Below are 19,224 nucleotides of genomic sequence, written 5' to 3'. Positions count from 1 at the left end.
TCGATGGAGACAAAGAAACCAGGGTATCTACTTCAGGTTATTCTATGAGTATTGGATTAGGAGCTATCTCCTGGAGATCACATAAACAATCAGTTCCAGCAGATTCCACAACAGAGGAAGAATATGTGGCAGCAGCTGAGGCAATAAAAGAAATTGTGTGGCTCAGGAAAATTCTTGAAGATTTGCAGGTAAAACAAGTACAATCGACTCCACTCATGATTGACAATACCTCGGCAATAAAGTTGGCCAAGAACCCAAAGTTCCACGATCGAACGAAGCACATCAATACTAAATATCATCTGATTCGACATCATGTTGAGGCCAAAACAATCCATCTCTACCATTGTTCCACTAATGAGCAAATTATAGACATCTTCACTAAAGCACTTGGAAGGGAAAAGCTTGAAAGATTAAAAACGATGCTTGGACTCACCAACATCCCTTCAGATTAAGGGGGGGAATGTTGACACCTAATCATAGGGATTGGGTGAACAACTATATTTAATATAAATAAATAATAGAAAAGATGAAGAGTCACCGGGAGATGAAATGAACAGTCTCTCCCTCATGTATATAATAATGACCAACCTGAATGAATATCATGATTTGTTTTGAGGAGTTACCTCCTGGTCTGACAAATCCTATCGGGTCTGCGCTTTTATCGCTATCGCAAGTCGCAACGGCCTAGGGCTTCCCCTTTGGGTGTGCTGATCTCCGATCCACCGATATCGATGACTGACGATATTGCATCGCCCGAGACCTTTGCCTTGGGTATACACCACCTGCATCCGATCCGACCCACCGATCCGATCATCGGACGTCGCTAATTGGGGGTGCCTTCTGCCCGACCTTAAGTCCTCCTCTTTGCTTCATGCGATGCAATTTTCCCTTATAAGGCCTTTTAGGCCTTTTTTGGGGGGATTTTACCTCTTTTTCCAAATACTAAAGGGCATCTTCTTTGAGCAATAACTTTTACATCCTAAGTCCATTTTTTCCCATTCAAGTTGCAATAGATTTAGAATGAAAAGATCTCTGCAATGGGGTTATGTCCAGGAACTTTCTTGGACTTTCATTTTCCTCTATGAGGAACACTTAGACATAGGAGTCTATCCAAAATCCATTTTGGATCACGCCTTCCCACTAAAAGAACTTTTGGTCTCCAAAAAACTGATATACTGATTTGAACAGTACCTGAGAGTAACAACACCCTCTTCTTTTAGCCTCCACACACTTGCCTTGCATAGTGCCTCTGAACCAAAGTCTCTGACCACTTCCCTTCTTGGATGGGCTAGTCTTCCTGGGAAGAACTGTCTTCCTCCTTGCCTTCCTGCAGAACTTTTGCTGAAATGGTCATAGAAGGTGGTTTGAACTTATTTGCCTTGATCATTGATCCAAGGTGGCTCAAACAAATGTGAAGTACATTTGCTCCACAAAACTTTCATTTGTACCTATTTGAAAAGTTGTCAACAACAACTATTAACAACGATAGAAACACAGATAACAACTGGATGGCCTAAACTCCTGCTTCAACAAAAGAAACAGATTTTCACATCTGGTGAACACCTCCATGTCTTATATCTGCATACAAATGATGGACTAGATAACAAGCCCATAAAACATGCCTTTAAACAAATGACCCTTCAAGTCAAGCATGTAGAAAAAGACCATTAGGACTCTTTTTCAAAAGATGAAACACTTCATCATTATCTCCATTTGGAGACCAAGTTAACTTCTCCTAGGCCAACATGGCATCACATGCATGTCAAAGCAATCAACCCTGCAAGTTAATTACACATACATGTTCAAAAACAAGGAAATCATCAACATCCCTATGTCCATGCATGCATTTCATACTTCAAATTCACTTAAGCACATTGTACTTTCAAAGCTGAAATGAAATATAATGTAGATGCATCAATAGACATGCAATCTTAATCGGATAAGAACTCTAATTGTTTCTTACCAATCCTCTTCAAAGGTACTACCTTTGTCTGCACATCAGCATCATCATGTGAATCATCCCGAGACACATCATTCATGGAATCTTCATTTCCATTTCTGCCATATTCTCTTTCCACTTTCTTCAGCTTTTGTGGAAGCATTGCTAGATTCAGAGTCCAACATTTTGTAGCAAGATGTCCTTGCTTATGGCAGTAAGTGCACTACATGTGCATCCTCTTGACAGCATGATTTGCCTTGTCCAATGGACCTTTGGCTTCTTGCTTCTTTTCCTTCAAAAGTTTTCTGTATGTGGCCATTCTCTTCCAACATCTAGAAACATTATGGTTATCCAACCCACAAAAGGAACATGAAATTCTTTTCCCATACATATGTCGAAATTTATCATGCTTTGCACAATCAAAAGGAAAATGTATAGAACCAGATTTATACCTTTCTCTTTCACCTTTATTGCCTTCATGAGGAGGTGAATCAAATGAAGAAGTGTCTCCCTTTGGAACACCATCAATCTCTTCAAGGTTGTTAGAGTTTCCACAACTCCCTGGTTCAAGTGTGTACTTCTGCACACCTGCAATGCAACTCCCTCTCGGAGCTGTCTCAATGGACTTCACGACAGCTTTGGAAATTTCTCCATAAGACTATCCATAGCCAAGACCCAAATACTTAGGCCTTTCCTCAATTATTATTGGCTCAACAATACCTTGTGCATGCTTATCCAAGCCTTTTCCTTCAGAGCCCATCTTGGACATTAGCTTGGAACCTAAGCCTCTGGTATGTTTTTCAAAAGAACCAATATAAGCATTCTTAGAGGAATTTGAAGACAAACAGGAACTATTTACCTCTTCTTCAAGTTGATACTTGACCAAGGCTTCTTTAGAAACAAAGAGTTGTGACTCTAACTCATGCATCCTTTTCAGGTTCATATTTGCAATATGAAGTTGCCTCTCCATTTCCTGCAATTTTTCAGAAAGCAACTGCTTCTCTTCCTCCACGGAATTCAACTGCTCTCTAAGAATGCTGCTCTTCCTTCCATCCTCATACATTTATCTCACCATATCCATCATGGTGGACAATTATTGCTTCATGTCTTCATCAAAGAATCTTGTGAAGAAATCAGAATTTGAGGACCCACTTGTAAAAGTTGTCATTATGCCAATGAACAAAAAAACTTCAACAAGATAAATAAAGAGCTTATTCAGCAACATTTTGCAACAAACCTCTTGTGCTCCAAGGATTGCCTTGAGGTCCTTTCGGATAAGAAGAGTGCCTTCAACTATCTTTCCTTCTTGTCCTTCTTAGACTGAGCTATCAATAGCTTTCCCTTCACCCCTGCAAACTCAAACAATAGTCAGTCTGCAACAAGCATATAATCAATCAGACAATCAATCCTTGACTGCCCAAACACCTTCTAGAAAAGCAATCCTTGCTCTGTCAATCAAGCATTCTGATATAAACTTCTTTGAAGGTGAGGTTAATCAATATCAAGCTCTGATACCACCTAATTTGAAAATGGGGCACTTAGGCTTCTTGTCTAATTTTTAAGAACCTCTCCCACTTCCAAAGCTTCAAATATTGCCAAGTCTTCATGATTAACCAATACGGAATTAAATATGTGCTTGAAATAAGGTGTATGCTTATGTTTATTGTTGACTGTTTATGTGTTTTTATGTCTATTTGCTTGAACTGATATAACAACAATTAAAGCAGTAGACATAATGCAACAATAAAACAACACACGTAAGACAACAATTTAATTAGGAGTTCACCCAAAACTCTTGGGCTACGTCTCCATGAGCTATAGTCAACTCAACTAGGCTCTCTGGGATTATGGCAAAGTCATTTTACAAGTTCTTGGCTCAACTCCACAGTTTTACACAAAAACAATGGGTTTAGACACCATTTTACCCCTGCCTCTTGAAGCTCTCGGCTCTTCTGGCTTTCAGCTCTGGCTCTGGCTCTCAGCTCTGGCTCTGGCTCTTGGCTCTGGCTCTTAGCTCTGGCTCTGGCTCTCTGGCTTTAGTTCTTGGCTCTAGCTCTGGCTCTTTGGCTTTGGCTTTGGCTCTAGCTCTTCGACTCTGGCTGCTTTTAGTATTCAACCCCTCCTCAATTGAACTCTTTGGGCTCCTTTGAGGCATTTTCTGGGCTTTTCAGCTTCCCCAGCTTTTTGCCTGTGTTTAATCATTCCCCTATGGCTCTATGGCTTCTCTACGCTGTTTGTTCAACTGGCCATCTCACTCTTCGACTCTGTGGCTTTCAAAACGCCTCATCGTCTGCAAAACGCCTGCTTGTAGCATGGAATGATGATTAGGAGCTGTTACAGAAGGAATCGGGACCGTTTCATAGGCAAAAACCCAAAAATGGTCGTTCTCTGTTTACACAGAGAATACACAGAAAACCTATAGAAATCTGCCCAAACGCAGTGCTTTTGGACTTCAAAAATCATTAGTTCTGCCTTATATCCTTTTTGATCCATCTTCGGGTGCCATCGCAAGTAATCATTGATCAACGGCTATTATTGGTTTCGGGTGGCTAACATGCACGAAGATTACCCACCCGAAAAGGGTGGTTTTCTCTCTCCGACACCTAGCCACGTGGCAGTCAGTGTATGGGCTCGGGTAGAGCCCGACCAAAACCACTTACCGCCTACGGCCCTCCCGAAATCCCACTCATTTCGTGGTTTCCCTTTGTATTTGAAAAATACATTAAAACTGAAAATCCTGACAAATGGCTTTATGGCGGACTTCAAATATTATCAATTCCACCCTATAATCCTATCGGGTCCGCGCTTTTATCGCTATCGCAAGTCGCAACGGCCCGGGGCTTCCCCTTTTGGTGTACCGATCGTCGATATGCTGATATTGGTGATCGGCGATATCGCATATCGCAATATCGCATCGCCCGGGACCTTTGCCTTGGGTATACACCACCTGCCTCCGATCCGACCCGCCAATCCGATCATCGGAGGTCGCTGATCGGGGGTGCCTTCCACCCAACCTTAAGTCCTCCTCTTTGTCTCATGCGATGTGATTTTCCCTTATAAGGCCTTTTAGGCCTTTTTTTAAGGGGATTTTACCTCTTTTTCCAAAGAACAAAGGACATCTTCTTTGAGCGATAACTTTTGCATCCTAAGTCCATTTTTGCCCATTCAAGTTGAAGTAAATTTAGAATGAAAAGATATCTGCAATGGGGCTATGTCTAGGAACTTCCTTGGACTTTCATTTTCCTCTGTGAGGAACACTTAGACTTAGGAGTCTATCCAAAATCCATTTTGGATTTTTGGATCAAGAATGGTCCTAAACCAAACAACGGTCCTAAGCAATTTCAACCTCAAAATGAAAACTCAACTCAACAAAATGATAAGGCAAATAAAAAAAAGGGAAGAAGACTGAAAGACATTACAACTTTTGTAATTGTGATGGCCACTTGGAATCCAAATGCTTTAAGAAGATGGAAGCTTTGGAAGCAGTAACAAAGAAGCATAACATCCATATGGAGCACTCTTCAACTTCAACTTCATCTTCAGGAATAACAGTTTCTGCATGTGGTTGCCAAACATCTCATTTTGTTTATGCACTAAATGTATATTCTTCCTTTCATTCTCATGATTGGCTCATTGATTCTGGAGCTTCTTATCACATGGCCAAAAACAAAGCCATGTTTTCTTCTTTAAATGATTGTAACACCAAAAATATATATGTTGGTGATGATAGATCTCTTAGTGTTGTCGGGTTTGGAATTATTCATCTAGATAATGGTCAATTTAATGATGTATTATGTGTTCCTACCTTATCCTGCAACCTTCTATCTGTATATCAGATAACTCATTTAGGTGAAGGTAAAACCGTCGAATTTTCACCTCATGATGTTGTAATTAAGGACCTAAGAGATCCTAGACAGATTTTAGCTACTAGCATTGTTGATGATTCTACAAGGTTGTATAAGTTTGAAAAGTTTGGGTCATCAACTCTTCCCTCGGTATTTGTTACTCATAATGATGAAGTGAGAAAACTTTGGCGTGGGCGATTTGGTCACTTAAACTATCGCTCCCTTCAAAATCTATGTAAAGAAAATATGGTGACAGGTCTTCCTATGGTATCTTTCAAAGATGATGTTTGTTCCGAATGTGTACCTGGAAAACATCATCGGGATAGTTCTGAAAAACGTGCCTCATGGCACGCCTAAACCCCTTTACAACTTGTGCATAGTGATTTATGTGGGCCACTTCCAATGGTTTCATACTTTGGCTACAATTATTTTTTAACTTTCATTGATGATTTTTCCAGATGCACTTAGAAATACTTCTTAAAACTCAAGAGTGAAGTATTTAACATGTTATTGGCCTTTAAGGCTTTTGTTGAGAAACAATCTGGACATCAAATTCTTAAGCTAAGATCTAATAATGGTGGAGAATATGTTAGCAACAAATTCATCAACTTTTGCACTGGGCATGGAATTCAATTACAACAAATTGTTCCTTATACTCCACAGCAAAATGGTGTAGCTGAAAGGAAGAATCGCACCTTAAAGGAAATGACTAATTGTATGCTTCAATCTAAAGTACTTAGTCTTAATTTTTGGGCAGAAGAAATTAACTGTGAAAATTACATAGTAAATCGCACTCCTACTAATGTTTTAAAGAATACCACTCTAGAAGAAGCACAAAGCTCAATTAAACCATATGTAAGTCACTTTCGTGTTTTTGGAAGTGAAGCGTGGGCCCATATTCCAGATGAGAAACATAAAGCCTTAGAACCTAAGAGTGAAAAATGTATTTTTGTTGGATATTCTAAAGATGTCAAAGGATATAGACTTCTTCAACCTAACTCCAAAAATATTATCATTAGAAGAGATGTAAAGTTTGATGAAAATATATTGGCCTACGAGCCTAGTTCGGCGGATGTGCCACCTCTCTCTATCTCTTCTACTTCTAAAAATATTTCGTCTTCAGATGATGACAACGAGGATGACAATCCTCCCCCACCTTCTTGGGATCTTCCTTTAGTTGCTCAACTTCCAAAATGGGTCTGCGCTACTCAGGATGCAACAAGTGCTCTTACAGGTGATCCTATAGATCAATGTCGTACACATTCTCAGTTCAATAGAGCCTCTTCTTTACTGGCTCAAGTTTCAGCGAATTATGATCCTGACACCTTTGCAAAAGCTTCAAGCCATCCAGATTGGGACGCAGCTATGAATGACGAATATCGTTCATTATTGACAAAAGATACGTGGGGCCTTGTTCCTCTTCCCAAGGGACGCAAACTTGTTAGATGCACATGGGTTTATAGAACCAAGTTTGGACCAAATGGAAAAGTTGATAAACATAAAACTCGTCTTGTTGCTAAGGGTTTTTCACTAGTTGAAGGCATTGACTACACTGAAACCTTCTCCCTTGTTGCCAAAATGAACTCTATCTGCCTTGTTCTTTCCCTGGTTATATCTTTCAAATAGGAAATCCATCAAAGAGATGTTAACGACAATTTATGAGGCAAGGTAAACCGAAAAATGATAATTCGTTCTCACTGAGCTAAGGCGAGTAATATATTTGACATCAAACAAAATTACAATGTTATAGTGATTAATTTATAGCACTGATATCGTCATTGCAGCGTCGATATGCATTTAATATGCCTTGTTTTTTTAAAATATTTTCACTTTACCATAGCGCCATTGACTTTGACGGCACTGCATTTACACACAACAAGCTATGTAATTTCGGTGAATAAATTACAATTTCTTTTTACAAAGTTATAAGAAGGCGTGGTCCATTCCAAACAATGAGGTCAATCAATACTCTCCCTCTTTTTAAAAAGTGGGCAATGTCACATGTGGCCATAAATCAATGAAGGTTTCTCTAGACTAACGAACAAACTAATGGGCACGGTCCGAAACGCGTCGTAAGAAAAAGTTGTATGACGAAGAGTAGGAATGGGCAGTTGTGAAAAGCCATGAACCTCCTCGTTCTTGATTGACTAAAAACTTAAGATGGTCCCATTAAGGCTTCTATTATTTATGGCTTGAAATTTGGTAGGAAATATCATCACTCATTTTTAATTAATATAGGAATAAAATTTTATCAATATTGAAATACAACTAGCTGAAAAGAGACACTTATGTGTTATGGAAGCTAAAAAGGGTTACAACTTTAATGGCATTCGATGTAACCAATTATAGGGAAGATTAAAATAACTATAAAGATAAAATTAAATTTGTTCCATGTAAATAAGTAAATATGAGAATTGGAGTTAAAATGCTATGAAGTGTCATGGTGAGAGTGGTGTGTTAGTAAATATTCGTAAAGGTTATGAATAATTAAGATGAAAAATAAATTGAATTCGTAGTACAAAAAGAAATGCGTTTAAGCGAATAGTAATATTTTCTTAGTGGTATATCAATATTAATAGCTTGTTATCGTAAATTAAGATTAGTTCTGTTTTATGAGGTTTTGAAGAATATCGTAATGAATTAATTTGTTTGTTTTAGAAATCATTTTTATATTTAAAAAGAATAGAGAAAAGTGTTTTTTTTTAATTTTCATAAAGTTTATAAATTAATAAATTAGGAAGGTTAAAATTATTTTATAAATTTTGAAAGAAATTTAATATGGAGATAAATAAGACATTTTGGGAGTGTTTTTTATTTTCTATTTTTTTCTCAAAAGAAAAAAATTATAATTTTATTAATAAAAACAAAATTGCAATACCACATATGTATATAGCATTTTTAAAAATTGCTTTTACAACATTACATTAATCTAGAGAGGATCATCAAATTTCATAAACTTGCTTTGTGACTATATCTTTCAAAAAATTTCATAACTTTTTTTAGCTGCTCAAGACACCATGCTTTCCCATCTTTGTACATAGACAATGAGTAAAGCCAAAATAAAAGACATCTTGAGAGACACTGATCATGAACATATTTTGTGATAGTACCCTATAGCTATTAAAAAATGAACTAGGTTCCATGTTCTAGTCTTGTTCTAAAGTCCATCAACAATCATGTTTTTGTCCCTATACGTACGTGAAAAGGAGATGTGTGAGAAGATTGATATAATTGAAAAAATATCATTAAAACAAGGTTGCAATGTGAATATTCTCAAAATAATTTCCTCTCGTATCCATTGAACAACTAGTAGAGAATCTCCAAATATTTAAATGTTTAAGACCTCATCCTCATGAGCAGGTATCAGACCAATGTGTGGGCTATCATTAGTTCACAAAGATTGTTGATTTCATCCTTCACCTTTATAGTATCACAAAAGTGATAAATTCTTTCATTCCATGATGATTTAGGAATTGTCTAATGCCATGCTTTAATATGAAGATCATAAGAAGTTCATCAGAATTCATTCATATTTTTGCAGTATTGATTTTTGTCTTTAAGCCAACTAAAATAAAAAGATATTTCTGATGTTCTAGTTTGGGGTTAATGACCTCTTAATAATATCTTAATTTATTCTCTCTATTTCATGACGACACCATAATTTCCGCTTAAGTTTAATGGTATCAACATTCTACGTAGTGACCTCCTCCTTTATTCTCCAATGATTTAGCCAAGACTTAGCATCTTCATTCCATCCCCTCTTAATTCATAGGTCAATTTGACTAGAATTTGAAGCAATATTAGGAAGCTTCTCGTCTTTCATTTTAGTTGTCTTGTTCTTATAGATTAGGTATCTAATCACAACCATACTTTTAATGGGAAAAATACCAAATTTTATGAGGAGGATATGATAAGGTATATTGTTTTTTGTTGAACACACACCACATAATAAACTAATTTGGATAAATTGTGTGATACATATTACTCACAAAATATACATATTAATATACTATTTTTCTAACCCTTGGTTTTCATATTCCAAGAGGTCTCTTGGAGTTCTATGGCTATTGGCCTTCACTTGGGGATTTTCACCTTCCATTCAAGTGAATGAGAGAAGTTTACATAACCAAATAGGATTATGTTTCAAAAACTCACCCCTTTAACTCAAATGGGTGTATGTAAGTCCAAGAAGAGAGATAAAATACAAAAGTGTATGGTAGCAGTTGCTAGATAGGCTCCTTGAAATGGTAGTTTAAGGAAAAACATAAACTAAATGAGTTAGCATAAGTCGAAGTCTTCTACTAATGGTGATTTAAGGCTGGCCACCAGCGATGGAACTTGGATCGAAGTAGTTCTTGGAGTTTTTTTGAATTTGGTTAGAAGTTGAAGTCTTATGCATAGTGCAAGTGCTCCCTGATTATGGTTTAAAGATGACCACAAATTGAGGAGAAGCATAGTGAAGACAAAGTATTCTACAGGTAGTGGTTTAAGGTAGACCACCAACCAAATCATCCTCATGTACATGAACCTATGTCTACGTACAACTTTGACTTTAGCTCTCACTAACTCTAGCTCTAGGCTCTGGTAGTTGGCTCTGGTTGAAGCTATGACTCAAAATTATTTGATATAGATTCAAAACTAGTAGCTTCCCATTAATTCCCCCTATCAGATACAGGGTGAGAAGATGAATATATCCCCACTATAAAGTGTTTCAATACTTAGGAATGAACTCTAAGGTATGAACGATATATTTTCATGCTTGTTGAAGGCCATTTATAGGAAGTCACCCATCCAAGGTGAATATTTTCTCTTGTACCAATCTTTTTTTTAGAACATCTATTTTAATGATGAGTATGTTTTCCAAAATGCTCACAAGGGTGAGGATCAAAACACTAATATTTCACATAGCCAACTCGTCCACAATGTTGGTGTCTAACAATTTGAAGTGGCTATGGAAGACGAGCAGGATTTGGAGCAGGTGAAGATGAATTGTCCCGAAGGAACCTAACACTTTGAAACTAGATTGGTTTAGAATAGTCTGGAATGTGAAAGGACATATCCTTTTCATATCTAAGACTAATACTATTCGTGTTGCTGATAATTTTTTCGCAAGGTATAATGATGGACTTGGAAAGTTCACGCTGAATCTCTGCATCTTCACATAAATATGCTCCTGAAATGGCTTCACAGATCTGATCAAATGATGATTGCTGATGGGAATCAATCTCAAAAAAAGAATTTTTTGAACAAGAGCCAATTTAGAATTATGACTCTTTTGTTGTAGTTCAACTCACTAGAGTTGAGATTTGAGCTGCAAAAACTCAATCTTGTCTTGTGCATGTTGTAAACAAATTTGAATATTAGTGAGAGAGGCCTTGTTGATTTATTTTGGAGATTATTTTAAAAACTCAAGATCAACAGATGAGGGATGTTAGCTTCTACCAAAAATGCACATATTTACAACAAAAAAGTACAAGAGAACTCACAAATAGATAGATAGCTCCCAATGCCAACCAGTCGCAACTCAAAAGAATGAAAATGATCCTTGAAGATGATGAAGGTTTTCCACCAAGAAATTAGCTTGAGATGTGTTATTATTTGAATCTCCATTGCTAGTTTTTTATTATGGAATGTTGAATCAAACTCTCCTTGACAATAATAAAAAATCCATGTAATGTTATTCCTTGGTTTTCAATCAAAACATTCTAGGCTTCTAAAATACCCTTCGTAACATCAATATAAGAGGATATATTAAATCACGAAAATCGTCAGTTTTCCTATCATTTAGAACCTAAACAAGGTGACAGAATACACTATCAATAGAACTACCAAGTATCTATGTGTTCAACTTCTCAAACTCAGAATATTGATCAATGAAAGTAATGATTTGTATGGAAAAGACAAAAGTGAAGTCCAAAGGATAGATAAATAGATAAATATATTTTCTATAGGATAATTTATAACTAGAAAAAAATATTATTTCTATACATATACCAATCTAAAGTTAATTTATCCTTCTTATAACCTCCCCATAGAGAGATTTTATTTGAATTTACTAGAAATCAAAATTTTCTTCCATTTCACATGCCAATTGTTGGCCTGGTATGAGAATGCAGTGATTGCATTATTGAATTCATAATACTAACATAAAAACCAACAACTTATTTACTAAGAAATAATAAATCATTAACCGTTGGACCAATGGAAAAAAAATCCTTGTAAAGGAAAAGGAAAATTTCTGCAAAAGTTGTTCAATTGCCCAAAATTTAGCCAATTCACATAGTTGTAACCAAAAGCATTAACATTATCCATGTCAACCTCAACCTTTATAGTCTGAAGGATTTATGGTAGTCAGTATATCAACAAAGACACTCTCCTTTGGAGGCCTAGGTGATGCCCCAATTCTTGATTATGATGCCACCCTTCTTCCTATAACATTGAGGCAAGAACACCATTAACACCATTAATTTCCCCTCTCTTTCAAGCGATGCTCGTCCAGGAAATGGGAAAAATCAGAGCACATTGAGAGCCAAGGCCATTGAGATCAAGGTGTTCCTAGTAATTAGGTTTTGCGTAGATTGGGCCAATGCTAGAATGGCCAAAAAATGCACCAGTCTTTAAGTATTCCTCATCTAGTCTAGTTTCTTACAATTGTGGTCTTGTTTCTCTTCTACCAGAATGTCTTCAACGAAGTTAGAGGATTAATTCTGTATCCATCACCACAAGTCTTAACTTTGTTTTTTGAACCATAAAACGATGTTATCTCTCTTCACTTCCTTATGGAACACATTAATGTGGCCACTGTCCTCAACAATGAAGCAATTTATGAAATTTTCCTTGTTCTTTAGACTTTAAACATTCCACATACTTAAATCTAAATTGACTCGCCTCATAGGTAATTTCTTCATTGAATTTTGAAAAAGAATTGTTTGCACCTGCAAAGAGGAAAGGAATAGGAGCACAATCGGGACTGAATCTCAGACTAAGGAAATAAGTGCCAAGGAGAGGAAACAAGACTGAAATTAGTAGGGAGAGGAAATGGTAACGAGAATGGATAATCTTAAGGTGTAGGACTGCACACAAGAATCATGGAGTTACAGGCATGTCTACTCTCTCATCACATGGAGTGGTCCATCCATTAATTCAATGATCTACATGGAGTGGTCCATCCATATCCACACAAAAATCCAAAAAATATACACATAAATTAGGTTAACTTTGAAAGAAGAAAACAATAATCGTGAGCTTTGAGGGAGAAGACACTTTGATCTCATTTTCATAGGGAAAAAAATATTGAGATAATACGAAGGCAATAGTCCAAATATTCTCACTCAAATTTGGAGGAGCCCTAGCAAAAGGGAATAACTCAAAATCCCAACATAACGTTGATCTACATGGATAATGTTTCCACTACAACTATGTACAAGTAGATACTGATAGGTAAAATGATCAAAATGGGATCGAGCTAGATAGGGTGTAGGGGTAGGTGAAAGACCTTAGAGAAACATAGTTGTACTAATATCATATAAAGAGAGACAGATATTCAAGCAGAATGGATAAACCATCCTGACTAGTTCCTCAGAATCGTTAGGAGTGCCTTTCCATTTTTTCTATCTTGGGACAATGGATAGAGAAACTAGCTCAAATCTAGTTGAGAGAGGGTTTAGGGTTGTAGATAAAAGTGAAAAAGTAATAGGATTGATACAAAAATTGTATATGGAAGAGAAACAATCATGAGAGAATACGGAAAAGAGATCGTCTCTGATACCATTTTTGAACACATGCCAAATAATAGACTAATTTGGATAAATCATGTGATGCATATTTTTCACAAAATATACAAATTAGTACATAATTTTCCTAACCCTTGGTTTTGATATTTAAAGATATCTCTTGGAATTATATGACTATTGGACTTCACTTGAGACTTTTCTCCTTCCATTCAAGTGAATGAGCCAATTTTACATAACCAAAGAGGACTATGTTTCTAACACTTTTAATTATAAGGAAAAAATTATAAAATGCTTCCAAATATGCTCAATCTTCCTCCATGATTCTCCAAAGATGTCGTAACACCAAAATTATTATCCATATAACATAATATGAGTCATGAGAAAGAGGAGCTTCTTTCCTTTCCATAAATAGAAATCCATTGATACATGGTTTTTTTCAAGAACAATATAAGTTTTACGCACTTCTTATATCCTTTTTCCAGTATTTCTAGTTAAGCCTATGATGAGATCAAGTTACTCTGCACTACAAGGAAAAGACCTTCTAGCGGATGTTTTTTTGAAGCCCCTATAAAAATAGCCCAAAAATATGTTTGTAGCAGAGGTCACTAGCGGAAGTGTGCGAGCGGATATTTTACCAGTGGTTTTTTTAACGACACATCTAAAATATACAAAAATGCGCCAGTGCTTTACTATCCATACAAGCACCGGTGCTTTACTATCCATACAAGCACCAATGCTTTACTATCCATACAAGCACCGATGCTGCAAATAACATGGTGCATCATCGATAATTTATTTTTATAAAATAGAAAAACACGGTGCGCTACATAACATCATGTGCTGATGTTTGAATAGTCGATAGCACTAGTGCCCTTCACATAGTAAAATATCTTGGTGCATACCAGTAAGGAACACCTCTATAGTTTAAATTTCAAATAAATGTGGTGCTATTTCCAACGAAGCCTTGGTACGGTACGGTTAACAAAATTCCCCAAGGCATCTTCTAAAGAGAACCGCTAGGCATTTTTAAAATATAAAAAAATAGCAGTGCTATAGTAAAATCACAACACCAATAGCAGTGTTATTCGGTTGATAGCACCTTCTATACTTACTGTATAAGTAATTTGCATTGTACATCCCAGTACTCCGACTCAGACTCAGAGTAAATGTTGCGTGGGGACATGAAACTGCTTCAGTTGGGGGGGATGTTAGGACCTCATATTGTCCCTTTTTTACCATACATTTTTCCATGATATCACCCTTTTCAACCTATATTTAAAAGTCCTTGTTAGTGTTTTAACCCAATTATCCCAAAGGTATGCAATGATTCTTCTCATCACTATACGTTTAATTATTTAGCATATAATCAAGATATCTTCATAGTTAATCTTTAAATTGTTAAGTTGCTGAACAGTTAAGGAATGATGTGCAGTCCGCGTTGCTGAAACTTCCTGGAGTTTGCAAGACTATTTTTGCAGTTGCTGAAACAGTAAGAACGACACGTAAATCTCGAAGCTGAAACAATTGAGATTTGCATTCTAAATTTGACAGCAACAGAGGAATGAGACTGATCATCGAGGAAGCTGTTGCACTGGATGTAACGCCATAATCTAAAGGTAGTATTACTGTAACAACATTTTCATGACGGGAAAATGATTTCCCTATTTTTGTATAATGGGTTAAAATAGAATTTATAATGTAAATCTTTTGTAATAGATGTCTCCTCTTTATAAAGAGGAGACATATACATTAGAGGGGATGAACAGACTGTGGAAAAGGCTCAGCTAAAGGAACACGACTAGAATCCTTTTTGTAATATGACATATTGATGGATGAATAAAATTTTGTTCTGAACATCTTTTTCTAGTTCTTGTCTCCTGGGGAATCTTGTGAGAAGGACAGGGCCCACCTTCATCACAAGACTCACCCATTTTACTTCTACAGTTTGTTAAGTGTGTCTTTTATTCATGCTTTGTTAACATAACTGTTTACTGAGTATCATTTTGCTGGAACTCTGTTTTCCTCTTCAATTAATTGCTGCAGCGTTTATTTCATCAACAGTTAATTCATGTGTGTTGCAATTAGATTTACAGAGCAAGGTGGCAGCTTGATAATCAGGAACAGGTGTTGAAGGTTCCCACTCCGGGAATAGGGTCCTGTTCTCTGTTACAGCATAGCCAGCACTCTCATGTGCAGATTGATTCTTTAGATTCCTTTCTTTTAAGCATTCTTTGGTAGCTGTCTGCAATAGGTTATTGTTGCTGTAACACAGAGTGGAACTTCAGTTTGTTTAAGGCAAAGTATGACCAGTTTTTACTACAACTTTTGTTGCTTTTAAGATTGAGTACATATAGTACGCAGTTGCCTTTGAAATAACAAGACTTCCTCGGGTTGACAATTTATGTAGCACTTTGTTGTTTAATTCAATAAGCAATTAAAGTGACCAACATTTTGGCGCCGTTGCCGGGGAAGGCAATTATAGATTTTAAAAGCACTGATGATTTTCTTGTAGATATGCAGGATGCATGAGAGGACGCAAGAAAACTAATCCTACAGGTGGCAAGGGAAAAGGAAGAGGAGGAAGAAAAACTTTCATCGATGAGATTATTTCAAAAGCTGAGACATCCCAGAGGCTAAGCTCTCGGAGGCCACAGACTCAGCACTCTCTCCAAACGGACTACCAAACAGAGGAAGTAGTGGGACCTGAAAGGGTTGTAGAAACAATAGAACATACCGAGGAACTAGTGGAGGAAATTGAAGAACCAATAGAAGATATTGAAATTGAAGAACCAATAGAGGATATTGAAGTTGAGGAACCAGTTCAGGACATTGAGAGTCCAACAGAAAACACTGAAGATCGGGCAAGTGCAACAGGAAAGCAACCAATGGATGGAAACAATGAAGGAATCTTTGGTGGAGGACGTAGAGGCAAAGGAAGAGGCGAGAATTCTCTCTCCAACTTGGAATTCCCTATTGAGGAACTTCCCAGAGGTACAACTCCTATGAAGAATATTCCACTCTCAGCCCTACCTAACTTCCATGGTTTATCCTCTGAAGATCCTGATGAGTTTCTTTTCGAGTTTGATATATTGTGTAGAAGTTATGATTAAGTCAATAATGCTCAAAAATTAAAGTTGTTTCCAGCAACATTAAAAGGAAATGCACTAAGATGGTTTATGAGCTTGGGAGGTCATGTGATCAGAACATGGGATCAGATGAAGGAGAAATTTCTGGCCAAATACCAAGACTACTGTCGGACGAGAGAAAAAAGGGAGGAATTATTCAAGATGATTTAGAAGGAGGATGAAAATCTGGAGGACTTTGTGGAAAGACTCCAGTATAATCTGCAGAGATCTGAGCACCCTGATGTAAGTAAAGCTATTCTTAAAACAATATTATTGAAAGGGGTAAGGGATGATTGTTTAGATATGTTAAATATGCTTGGTAAAGGGGATATATCTAAAGAATCGTATGATGAAATCGTTAACCTTTGCAAGAGGTGTTCAAGAGGAGTTGCAAATAAATCAAAGAGCAGGGATAGTACTTATTCAAGGGTCCAGAAGTCAGCTAGTGGAGGAGCAACAAGAGCTGAAATAGGTAATCTACTTGAGGAATTCAAAACTGATATGTTAAGTTCTTTTGCTTCACAGATTGATACCTTGAAGATTAAAAAGAAGCAGGCAGAGGCAGAAGCTGCTTTGGCCATTTTCTGCCCTAAATGCAGAGAAAAACATCCGTTAAGGGAATGTCCACTGGACAAGGTACCAATCTGCACCATTTGTGAGAAGGACCATGAAACTCAACAATTCCCCTCTTTACCCAGGATAAAGGCAGCGTTACAACCAACTGAGGAGGAAGCTGAAGCATTTTATCTGCTGACACAAAGGAGGCAATGGCAACCATGAGGACAAGGTACAAACTCTAGTATGCCATTTAATTATTGGAATAATTATCCTTCTTTTAATCAAGCAAATTACCCGCCCTTTAACCAAATGCAATACCCACCCTTTAATCAAATGAATTTCCCACCCATGCAGCAAACAAACCCTCCCTTTGTAGACCCTGCAATGTGGACTCCCTGGCTTCTACAACAATCCTATTTTAACCAATGGAACCCAAACTAGAGAGCTCAACAAACTCCATTCACAAACCAATTTCCTCAGTTCCAGCAACAACTTTCTCTCCCGTCAGGTACCCCACCGAATAATCAGACCATGAAGCCTCAGCTGCCTGTACAACCAAACCCTAACCCTAATAATAATAATAAAGTTGTGCAAGTCATCGACATTCAGAACCTACCTACATCTCCTGTGCAATGTAATGATATTCATTTACGATCCAGGAGAATAGTTGAGCCGATCATTGACGATATTACCTCTTCTGACTCTGATAAGGAAGAGATAGAAAAGAATAATTTACCGAATAAGGGTGTTGAAACAGTCAAGCCATCCTCTAACAAAACTGCTGAAACAATCGAGCCATCCTCTAATAAAACTGCTGAAACAGTAGAGCCACCATTCCCAGAACGTCTAGCTCTTGCTAAGACACCTGAGCCACTTGTTTTTGATCTTCTAGGGGACTGCGATCTTTACGTTAAAATTCCACTTTTACAAGCACACAGAGATGTGCCAATCTATGCCAGAACCGTCAGAGACATTTGCATCAAGAAACCTGGTAGGAAGGCTAAATATCCCCTTACAGTTCATGTGATGGGTGATCTAGCTGCTTTAATGTCAAGAAAAGTTCCTCCTGTAAAATATGGTGATCCTGGTCACCCTACGGTCACAGTACAGGTCGAAAAAACTATTGTTTCACGAGTTCTGGTAGACCTAGGTGCTGCTATAAATATTATGACCCTTGAAACTGCACAGCTGTTACAATTGAAAAATGTAATTAGAGAGACACCAACTATCCTGGAATTAGCTGATTGTTCCACAATCAAACCAGAGGGGGTCATTGAAGACCATTCACAAACCAATTTCCTCAGTTCCAGCAACAACTTTCTCTCCCGTTAGGTATCCCACCGAATAATCAGACCATGAAGCCTCAGCTACTTATACAACCAAACCCTAACCCTAATAATAATAATAAAGTTGTGCAAGTCATCGACATTCAGAACCTACCTACATCTCCTGTTCCATGTAATGATATTCATTTACGATCCAGGAGAATATTTGAGCCGATCATTGAGGATATTAACTCTTCTGACTCTGATAAGGAAGAGATAGAGAAAAGAATAATTTACCGAATAAGGGTGTTGAAACAGTCAAGCCATCCTCTAAAAAAACTGCTGAAACAATCGAGCCATCCTCTAATAAAACTGCTGAAACAGTAGAGCCACCATTCCGGAACGTCTAGCTCTTGCTAAGACACCTGAGCCACCTGTTTTTGATCTTCTAGGGGAACTGCGATCTTTACATTAAAATTCCACTTTTACAAGCACTCAGAGATGTGCCAATCTATGCCAGAACCGTCAGAGACATTTGCATCAAGAAACCTGGTAGGAAGGCTAAATATCCCCTTACAGTTCATGTGATGGGTGATCTAGCTGCTTTAATGTCAGGAAAAGTTCCTCCTGTAAAATATGGTGATCCTGGTCACCCTACGGTCACAGTACAGGTCAGAAAAACTATTGTTTCACAAGTTCTGGTAGACCTAGGTGCTGCTATAAATATTATGACCCTTGAAACTGCACAGCTGTTACAAC

General features: G+C 37.3%; 1 protein-coding gene across 1 annotated transcript in view; it reads left to right on the top strand.

Moving 5' to 3' along the window:
- Nucleotides 1-19,224, top strand: part of LOC149234705 (galactan beta-1,4-galactosyltransferase GALS3-like) — a 49,821-nt gene that overhangs the window by 7,213 nt on the left and 23,384 nt on the right. The window contains exon 2 of the mRNA XM_089368348.1: nucleotides 14,932-15,006. Within this exon, the coding sequence (XP_089224474.1) occupies nucleotides 14,932-15,006 (75 nt within the window). The remainder of the gene's footprint in view (nucleotides 1-14,931; nucleotides 15,007-19,224) is intronic.

The sequence above is a fragment of the Pinus tabuliformis genome, chromosome 8 (genome assembly GCF_031772625.1).
Source record: "Pinus tabuliformis cultivar Carrire ecotype Pingquan chromosome 8, CPIR1, whole genome shotgun sequence".
In the NCBI taxonomy this organism is placed as follows: domain Eukaryota; kingdom Viridiplantae; phylum Streptophyta; class Pinopsida; order Pinales; family Pinaceae; genus Pinus; species Pinus tabuliformis.
The sequence above is the reverse complement of the archived record's forward strand: the minus strand, read 5'-3'. Positions and strand labels throughout refer to the sequence as shown.